The 10255-nt window shown below is 30.3% G+C and overlaps 1 protein-coding gene across 2 annotated transcripts; it reads right to left on the minus strand.

The window, feature by feature from the left end:
* Positions 1-8091: 8091 nt before the first annotated feature.
* Positions 8092-9585, minus strand: LOC107177370 (leucine-rich repeat protein 1-like). Of its 2 annotated transcripts, XM_015531082.3 has the most exons (4): positions 9098-9585; positions 8911-8982; positions 8728-8799; positions 8092-8616 (listed from the first exon to the last, which is right to left on the minus strand). In XM_015531082.3, exons 1-4 carry the CDS (start codon positions 9510-9512, stop codon positions 8378-8380), a joined length of 798 nt encoding a protein of 265 aa, XP_015386568.3. In that variant the 5' UTR covers positions 9513-9585; the 3' UTR covers positions 8092-8377. The 2 variants fall into 2 exon arrangements, with proteins under 2 accessions (XP_015386568.3, XP_052299391.1); XM_052443431.1 differs by lacking the exon at positions 8728-8799.
* Positions 9586-10255: the final 670 nt, after the last annotated feature.

A 10255-nucleotide genomic window follows, 5' to 3' on the forward strand; every position in this document is an offset into this window, starting at 1 on the left:
GAGGAAGAATTAGACTCATCAAATATAATATGTATAAATTCTTCCACAATCAAAGTTCTTTTGTTATACACTCCATAAGTTTTGCTTGTGTTTGAATAGCCAAGAAAAATACCAACATCAAATTTTGGATCAAATTTGCCAAGATTATCTTTTGTGTTCAAAATATAACATTTGCATCAAAAAACTTTGCAATAACTAATGTTGGGTTTTTTATATTTCCAAAGCTCATAGAGAGTATTATTGAGATGATGTCTAATCAATGTGGTCTTAACCATTTTTTGAATAGACCTATCTTTTCTCTTTACAACTCCATTTTGATGTGGAGTTATAGATGATGAAAATTTATACTCAATGGCAAAATCATTACAAAAAACAAATCTCAAATGCATGATTTTCTAATTATCCATCATGATCACTTCTAATGCAAGAAATAACATATAACTCATCTATCATGCATATACATCACACAATCATGAAATATGTAAGTATTCGAAGATTAATAATTCAAGCATATCATTTATCAAGAGTAGGCATTACATAATCATCAAAATCAAACAAAGCTATCATGATGAGTTGACAAGCTATCATCTTATATATATAACCATGCATTATGATAAAGCACTCAATGTTAAACACAATGATAATTCCATCATGTAAACATACAAGCATACTTTCGCAAATTTATTTATCATGATTCACTCAATATAGTAAATAGCCAAGATAAACTTATCCACATCATGTTAATGCACTTAATGTTATGATACCAAATGAAGTGTTAAATATTTACTAAGATTAAAATGCCATCACTTATAATCAATAAGGCAATAATAGTTACCAAAACAATTAAATCATCTTGCCTCATTATTTTTGGTTTAGATTATGATCAAGTGATTATCTCCACAAGCTTCATCAAGGAACTCTCCACCATTCCTTGTTTATGGTACCTACAAAAAAAAAATTCAAGTTGTACCCTTTGGTACCCAAATACTCTTGGGTCCTTGAATGTTAGATTTAGTTCCTTTTGGAACCTAAATACATTTGACTCCATAATACACATTTCTTTTAATTGGACATCTATTCTTCATATTACCATTTTGATTGCAATAATGACATACAATTTGATCATTTGTGGAGGTAGCCTTAACAAAATAATTCTTATAATATTTTTGTTTCAAGTAAGGCTTATACCCAAGTCCTCCTTTATCAAACACACATTTTTGTGAATTAAGCATGTTATCCAACATCTTTTGCCCATTTGTGAATTTCAAAACAATCTCATTCAACTCATTGCTCCTTTTCTTAAGTGTTTCATTTTCATTTATTAATTCATCAACATGTGATTTCTCATGCTCATACAAAGTACTTTGTTTACATGTGAATGATGCAATTCTATCATGCAACATTTTATTATCTAACTCTAGTCCTTTAATCTTTTCATTTAATGAATCATTGCATTTTCGTAAAGCATCATTTTCATTTTTCAAGTTATCTACATGTGATTCTAGATGCTTTTGTGAAGTGCTAAATTTCTCATTTGATAATGTAACTTCATCATGCAATGTTTTATTCTCTAATTCTAGATATGTAATCTTTGCACTTAGAGATTCATTTTCATTTGTGAGCTTTACCATTTTCTTTTTAAAACATGCATTCTTTTTACCAATTTTCATCCACTCATTATCCAATTCTTTAAACGCATCATGTAATTCATCATAAGTAGGAAGATGATTTACCTCATCAAGTTCATCATCCGATTCATCTCTAATTGCCATAAGTGCCAAATTCGACACTTCATGAAATTCCTCCTCGTTTGTAGTCTCCTCATACACAATTTCAAGTTTTCTCCAAATTTCTAAGCATTAGAACAATTTGAAACTCTATGAAATTCCTTTTTATCTAAGGCACAAAATAAAGCATTCATAGCCTTGGAATTTAAGGACATATTTTTCTTATCCAATTCACTTAAAACATTCTTCCTAGGAATGAATGAATCATCACAAACTATTTCCCATATTTCATAATCTAAAGCTTGTAAAAACACTCTCATCCTAGTTTTCCAATAAGGATAGTCATTACCATCAAAGAATGGAGGTCTAGTGGTGGATTGGCCTTCCATGAAAGTTGAACTAATTTCAGTTGCTATTGATCTTTAACTCTAGACGGTTAAGTCTACACAAGAGCACCTCGCTCTGATACCAATTGAAATACTAACTAGGCAACCCAAGAGGGGGGGTGAATTGGGATTTTAAAATTATCCTAGGCAAACCACACAACAATTTAATCTAATGCCTTAATAAATTCGAAAACAATAAATTCAATAAAAGCACAATAATAAATGAGTAAGGGAAGAGAAAGCAAACTCAAGGATTTTTACGTGGTTCGGTAATCTCCGCCTACGTCCACGCCTCCAAGCACACCAGGCTTGAGGATTTCACTAAGCTAGCCTCCCAAGGCTTCAAACGCTTACAATTGACTTCCAAGGTGTCAATGGACCTTTACAACAAGAGATTATCCCCAATCTCTTAACCCAAGTGTATCCCAACACTTACAATCTTTTAACTTGATTTTACAAAAAAGATTACAAATGAATCTCTCTCACACAATGTGTTTGATCACAAGTGAAAGCTCAATGTGTGAATGAATGAGATGAATACAAGAATTTAAAGCTCAATGAAAGTTGTATTCTCAATGTTTTGCTCAATGATGATCGTTGGAATTCTTCTTGTTTGAATTGGATTGAGCTTATTTATAGTTGGAGCTGAAAAACTAGCCGTTACAAACTGTCTGCCAGAAAACGGTTCGCCGTTAACCATTAACGGTTAACCGTTTAGGCTAGTCAAAAGTTACCGTTGGGCCAATTTTTAAATAAACGGTTAGCCGTTTAGGCTTACCCTTTCGCCGTTAATTTCCAGAGACCTGCAAAACAAATTTGGTTTAACCGTTCTTACTAAACGGTTCAAGGTTAGCAATCTGAAAATAATCGGTTAACCGTTTTCAGTAAACGGTTCACCGTTAGTTTCCAGAATCATCATTTTAACAATACTTTATAGAACATGCTTTCTGGAAATTATCAGTTAGCCGTTTTTAAATAAACGGTTAGCCGTTTGCTACAGTGAAATTATTTTTCAAATTTATAGTTAATCCCCAAAACTTTATAAAACTGTATTACGGCCCAAAATGTTATGAAACGTTGCACATAGGTCCAATTTCAGAATTTCTAAGAAATGCTTTGTTAATCCCAAAACTTTCTGAAATTATGGTATAGCCCAAAATGCTATGACACTTTTCAAATAAGTCATTCTCCAAAATTTCAAGCAATACTTGTTTATTTCAAAGTTTTCAAAATTCTTTCAATTAAACCATAAGCTTTGAAAAACAACCAATTTCATAAAATCATTTTTCCATTAAATATAAAACCTTTATAATGTAAAAATAATGATTTATTTAAAAAGAATATTAACAATCAATTTCATAAAATCATTTTTCTATTAAATATAAAACATTTATAATGTGAAAATAATGATTTATTTAAAAAGAATATTAAATAATTTGAGCTTAAAAGATTAATCATTCTTAATCTTGTTTGTTATCATCAAAATCAATATTATGGAAACATATATGTTAACACTTGTGATGTTAGTATTTTTATATTTTGTGTTGGCTAATCATGTATTAGATAATTATGTTTAAGTTTTTAGCCTATTGTAGTATTATGTATTGGATAATTATGTTTTGAAAAATTATATTTTTATTAAAAAAATTTTAAAAATTCATAAAAGCCCAGGCCCGTCAAGGCCCGGCCCGCCCAAAGCCCGCCCAATTTGGATGGGCTTTGAGAGGGCCTGGACTTTTAAAATAAGATATGGGCCTGGTCCTGGGCTTGGCAAAGCCCGGCCCAGGCCCTTAAATTGCCAACCCTATTCAAGAGTTAAGCGGTAGTAAGGGTAAAATTGGTAGTTTAATTTCAGATACGACGTCGTGCTAACGAAATTAAGCAGACCTATGTTGTTTTAATTTTGAATTTAGTTCATTTCTTATATACCTTACGTTTTGTGGCCTAGTTTAAACTTTAAAATTTGTTTATTTTCTTTTTAAGTGAGGTTATACAACTAATCATTAAACGTAGTATGTAGTTGAACTTGATATAACTACTATTATATAGGGGATTTTGAAAATAAATATATATATATGTCATAATATTATTTATTTATTGTATAACTAATTCAACAATATCTCTCAAACTATACTCCCAATGGACTTTGGTATTATGTAATTAATAATTATTAACTTTTATAAAATAAAAATCTCACCGCATTTTTGTCATAGTTAAATATGGGAACATGACATATGACGTGAACTTCCATAAATATTAAAACGACAAGTGAGGATCTTATCCACGTAAAATTCTAGATTGAAATGCCTACTAGCATGAGTATATGTGTAATTGATTAGAGTTAATTCTCTCATGATCTAATATTATACTAAGTAAAATTTAAAATTGTGATTGATAATTAATAAATTAAAAAATAAAAAGTTAAATCTATTCATAAATTACTATTTTAAGATACGTTGCAAAAAATTTTAAAAAAAATAGAGAAAACTTACATAAGGAGATAGTTGTAATATCAAACGAAAAACTTATTTGTCTGTATATGCACTAGATTCATGGGTTCAATAAGCGGTATGTGAAGAAAGAAAGACAGAATCTTCATCATCGTCACACTAACAACAGGTTTTGAAAAGAAAATGGGAGGAAATGAATCTTGATAGCCTTGAGAAAATATTGAAAGCTATGCCATTTTACGACTTGGTCTGGAAAGTCTCGTTGGTGTGCCGTTCACGGCAAGCATTGCTGTTGGCTGTTAGAAGCATATGGTGGCAATTCTTTTCACCTTTCATGTTTGCTTTTGACGTGTAGTTGAATCTTATAGGTTTATGTTAGGGGTGGGCAAACCCAATCCAACCCGATTGACCCAACCCAACCCAATCCAATCTGATTTAATTTTGACGGGTTGAGTGGATTATTATGGGTTAATTGGGTCAATTTTTTCAAACCCAATCAACAATTGGGTTGGGTTGGGTCGATTATGATGAACCCATACAACCCAACCCACATAAATAATAATAATAATAATAATAATAATAATAAGGTAATCTCTATCTTACATGCATGTAAGATACACTCCTCTCACATGAATAGTGTATGTATGGGACCCACATACTGTTCATGTGAGGGGAGTGTATCTTACATGCATGTAAGATAGAGGGACCCTAATAATAATAATAATAAGAAGAAAATTTTCAATTGTAAAATTCTAAAAATCGAAACGGTTAATCTATTTTTAATCCTCTTTTTATTCTTTTATAAAAGAGATTATTTTGTTCTTGTATCTACTACTCCATACTCTAATTCCAAAACTAAAATCACTCTTTTAAATCTCAATTCTCAATAAACTAAGGTACTTTTATGATTTATTCATTCTATATTCTTTTAGTTTTCTTTATCAAATACTAGATAGTAAATAGAATTTTCATAATATAATATTTTGATATTTGATCTTAATAAGTTTTATTTGAACTTTTGTATATTTTTCTTTATTTAATTTTTAATATTAATTTAATTTCAAATCTTTAACCTAATCAACCCAACCCAACCCGATAATTTAAGGGTTGGGTTGGATTATCTCAACCCATTCAATAATGGGTTGGATTGGGTTTTCGCAAACCCTATCCAACCTAACTCAAGCCCACCCCTAGTTTATGCGTTTTCCATGCGGCATGCTTTGCTCAATGATTTTTACCCATATCACACGTCAACTCCTTTGAACATTTGTGGTCATGTTTTCATAGTTGTCGGGGTATTTTGTTTTATTTTATTTTATAATTAATTAATGAAGATAATATAATTAATTCACTTAAATTTTGTAAAAAATTATCAACCAATCAATTAATGACATATCATTTAGGACGAAATTTTGGATAAAAAGTTTAGAATGCCTATCATTATTGATGTCATAATACTATTTACTTATTTTATAAGTGATTGAAGAATATTCTTGAAATTTAATGTTATACAATTGGTAGTTACTAAAGTAGTTATTAAATTTCATAAAATTAAAATCTCACTTTTTCCCATATGGAAAAGGACAACTATACCTAAAAATTTGAGAAAATGGTCACAAAAACTCTCAAGTTTTTAATCAAAGACTTCAAGACTCCCTTTGACCATAATACTTTTTAACTCTATAGATCTCAACAAAATTGACCTCAAAATTTAATAAAAAATAAAAATATGGCATTAAAATAAATATAATAATATATAAATTTTAAAATAATTTCAATATTTAAAAAATATTTTCATATTTTACATTATATTAGACCTATTTTATTACATTAAAGTAATTTTTAATAATAAATAGAAATATAACATTAAAATAAATTAATTAATTAAAATTAAAAATATTTTGAATATAATGTAAAAATGTTTTAACTTTATTAATAGGTAGATATTTTGTTAATTGTAAAATATATCTAACCCAAAGATTTATTTAAAATCTTTATAATAGATAAAAATATATTATTAAAATAAATATAATAATTTAAAATTTTACTATTATTTTAAATGTTAAAAATAATTTAATATTATTAATCTACCAAATAGATTATATTATTTATATTAAATTTGTATTAATTAAAAATTTTAAACTTAATTTTCTAATTCTTATATTCAAAGGATGTTATGATGAAAAGGAGGTTTTGTTATCCCTTTTTAAAAACTTACCGGTTATTGTGGCCATTTCTTTATCATAGTTAATTATGGGCACATGCAATAACATGAGAACTTTTCGTAATTTCATATTAAAATGACAAGTGAGGATTTTTATTCTCGTAAAATTTTAGATTGAATAACTTGAAACACCTGCTAGCATGAGCATGTGTGTAATTTTGATCAGGATTAATTCGCTCATGATTTAATATTGTAATGAGTAAGAATTTAAGTGGTAATTGATAATTAATAAATTAAAAATATAAAAAGATTAAATACTACTCATAAACTATTATTAAAAGGCACATTATAAGAGTTCAAATTATGAGAGTCTTATATATAATTGTATATATTAACTGGAAAATTAATTTGTGTATAGCCATTAGATTCATGGGTTCAATAAGCAATAAAAGAAGAAAGAAAGAATGTTCATCATCGTCACACTCACAGGGCTTGAGAAGAAAATGGGAGGAAATGAATCTTGATATTCCAGAGAGGTGTGCCACTTTACGACTTGGTCTGGAATGTCTCGTTGGTGTGCCGTTCATGGCAATTATTGCTGTTGGCTGTGACCACGGAGCAGAATCATATGTCGGCAATTCTTTTGACCTTTCATGTTAGCTTTTGGCATATAGTTGAATGTCATAGCTTTATGCGTTTTCCATGCTTTGCTTAATGATTTTTACTAGTCAACCGTCAACCCCCTTTAACATTTGTGGTCACGTCCTCCTAGTTGTCGAACTTTTTTTTTAATTTTTTTTTATTTTCTTATAAGTCTTTACAGATAATCCACAAGTTTAATCCAATAATTGGTAATATCAGCTATATTGACCACGAGTAATTAGATTAACGAATAATTAAATATTTTTTATTGACATCAGACCCAACCAATAATCACACAGTTTCTTGGAAAATCATATTGAAACCATTCGAGATTGGGTGATTGTATGAGTTCTGTAGTGCAATTCTCACATTGATATACTGAATTGAATCGTATACTGTGGGATTTAATACATCTTGAAGGCTTTGTTTCTCTTTATCTTTAGGTGGATGCTAGATTGCTTGGGTAGAAGTTCACTGATCACTTTGAAAAGTTTGATGAGTACTTTCATGTAGCAAGGTTTAGAGTTTTACAATTTTGAGGGCCAAATTTGCTTGGATTATTTATAATCCTTCTATTAATGAACATACATTCTTCTCTAATATCCAGTATGTTTTATATCTCATTTGATTAGGTGATAACCCCTTTATATATGCCTTTTTTGTTTTTAAACTTATTTTTCAACGGTTGTGAAAAAAAAAAAAAAAAAGGGTTTTGCCAAAGACATGTCAAGCTTCCACCAAGCTACAAATAGCTAAAACAAACATAACCGAACTTAGTTAGAAAAATACATTTAAAATTGCGGCCATCGAGGTCTAGGTTTTGCCATCATTATTTGGGTCTAAATTATCTAGAGTACTAAAATTCCCTATTTCTAGTGGAATGGAGCTGTGGAGTTGGTTAGAACTGAGATCCAAATACAGCAGGCTGGTTAAATGACCTAGAGTTGAAGGAATGACTCCGGTTAGCTTGTTAGCTATGATAGACAAATAAGACAAATTCTTTCGATTTCATATTTCTCGTGGAATTGTGCTATTGAACTGGTTGAAACCAAGCGATAAATGCTTAAGGTTCATTGAACGAAACATGGTTGAGGGAATAGGTCCACCTAATGTGTTATTCGTCATAGACAGCGAGATTAAACTTTTTAGATTCCCGATTTCTTGAGGCAAAACACCACTGAGTTTGTTACTATCCAAAGAAAGATCCTCCAGAATTCTTAAGTTCCCAATTTCTTTTGGTATAATACCTGCAATGTGATCGATTAAAGGACAAATGAATTTTAATTATTATTTTTTAATGAATATAAATTAAATATATAGCTAGGCTAGCTAGCTACCAAAATTAATTGGTAACTCACCATTGAGGTTGTTACTACTCAATTCAAGCACCTCCAGAAATCTTAAGCTCCCAATTTCTTTTGGTATAATACCTGCAATGTGATCGATTAAAGGACGAATGAATTTCAATTATTATTTTTCAATGAATATAAATTAAATATATAGTGAGGCATACTAGCTACCAAAACTAATTGGTAACTTACCATTGAGGTTGTTACTATTCAAATCAAGACCCACCAGATTTCTTAAGCTCCCAATTTCTTTTGGTATAGTACCTGCAATGTGATCGATTAAAGGAAGAATGAATTTCGATGATTATTTTTCAATGAATATAAATTAAATATATAGCTAGGCTACCAAGCTACCAAAATTAATTGGTAACTCACTCACCTGTAAGATTATTCTGATCCAGACCAAGGTATTTGAGATTTGAAAGAGAACCAATTTGGGATGGAATGCTTCCCGATAGACTATTGTTCCAAAGATCTAGATATTGCAGGTTTGGAAAGCAAGAAAAGTTGAGACGGCCAAGTTCCCCTTTGATATTGCTTTCCTGTAAGTCTATGAGAATGATACTTCCTTCATAATCGCAAATGATACCAACCCATTTGCAATGATCTGAAGTATTGTGAGGAATCCTGTCCTTCCACCAGCCGCTGTTGAGTAAAGCTTGTCTTTCTGTTTCAGATGCTGCAACATGAATACTAATGTTGGTAGCAGATGCAACATGGACTGTCAAAAGAGTAAGGGCAGCCCATATGAATACGATTACTGCTCTGCAAGTATTGGAGAAAGCACACGCCATGTTTAAGATAGTTTCAACAAAGCTAGGTTCAAGCTAAAATGACTTTTGCAATTTGTTCATGAACAAACCTGCGGGTGACTAAACTCTACCCACTTAAATAATTTTGAGATCATCGACTGTATAAAGTCAACAAGTATTTTTATTTTCGTACATACATAATTCATGTTTCATTAACGTGGTTTCAATAAAATTACAGTAAAACAAGAGAAGAAAGTAAAGCATCAGACAACGTTTGAAGTTTGAAATGAATAAATCAATCGTCACGTGTCTTTAGACCGAGTCCAAATGATATTATTACATTTTTTTTGGGGTTCCATGCACGTTTTGCTCTCATTTGATTGCCTGTAAGCCACTCACAAAGAAATGTCTTTCTATGTAAGCCACTCACAATTAAGTGTAGACTTCTATACAACAATTAAATGTCTTTCTATGTAAGCCACTCACAAATCGAATGATGAATAACTTTCCCTATTATGTAGAAAGTGGTTCGACTTCTTGAGAAATAGCAGACACCATGTTTAAGAATATTTCAACAAAGGTTGAAGGTAAATGACTCTGATCTGGCCAACAATTTTTTATTTTATTTTATTTTATTTATTTATTTATTGGTAAAAGGTATGGGTACTAGGTATTCAAAATCGATTTTTTAGCCCTTATAGTTTTTAGAATTCGAACTCCAGTGACCATCCAATTAAATCTGCTTGAAACCTCTCGGCCAGGGTCTTGAGGGAGGCTAAGACTAA

The sequence above is a fragment of the Citrus sinensis genome, chromosome 6 (assembly GCF_022201045.2).
Source record: "Citrus sinensis cultivar Valencia sweet orange chromosome 6, DVS_A1.0, whole genome shotgun sequence".
In the NCBI taxonomy this organism is placed as follows: domain Eukaryota; kingdom Viridiplantae; phylum Streptophyta; class Magnoliopsida; order Sapindales; family Rutaceae; genus Citrus; species Citrus sinensis.

Excerpts from the sequence above, each read along its gene's own strand:
- LOC107177370 (XM_015531082.3), bottom strand. The coding sequence starts at position 9,512 with ATGGCGTGTGCTTTCTCCAATACTTGCAGAGCAGTAATCGTATTCATA. Across the intron at positions 8,983-9,097 it reads GGATCAGAATAATCTTACAG|GTACTATACCAAAAGAAATT; the intron begins GTGAGTGAGTTA and ends ATCACATTGCAG. Across the intron at positions 8,617-8,727 it reads GAGTAGTAACAACCTCAATG|GTATTATACCAAAAGAAATT; the intron begins GTGAGTTACCAA and ends ATCACATTGCAG.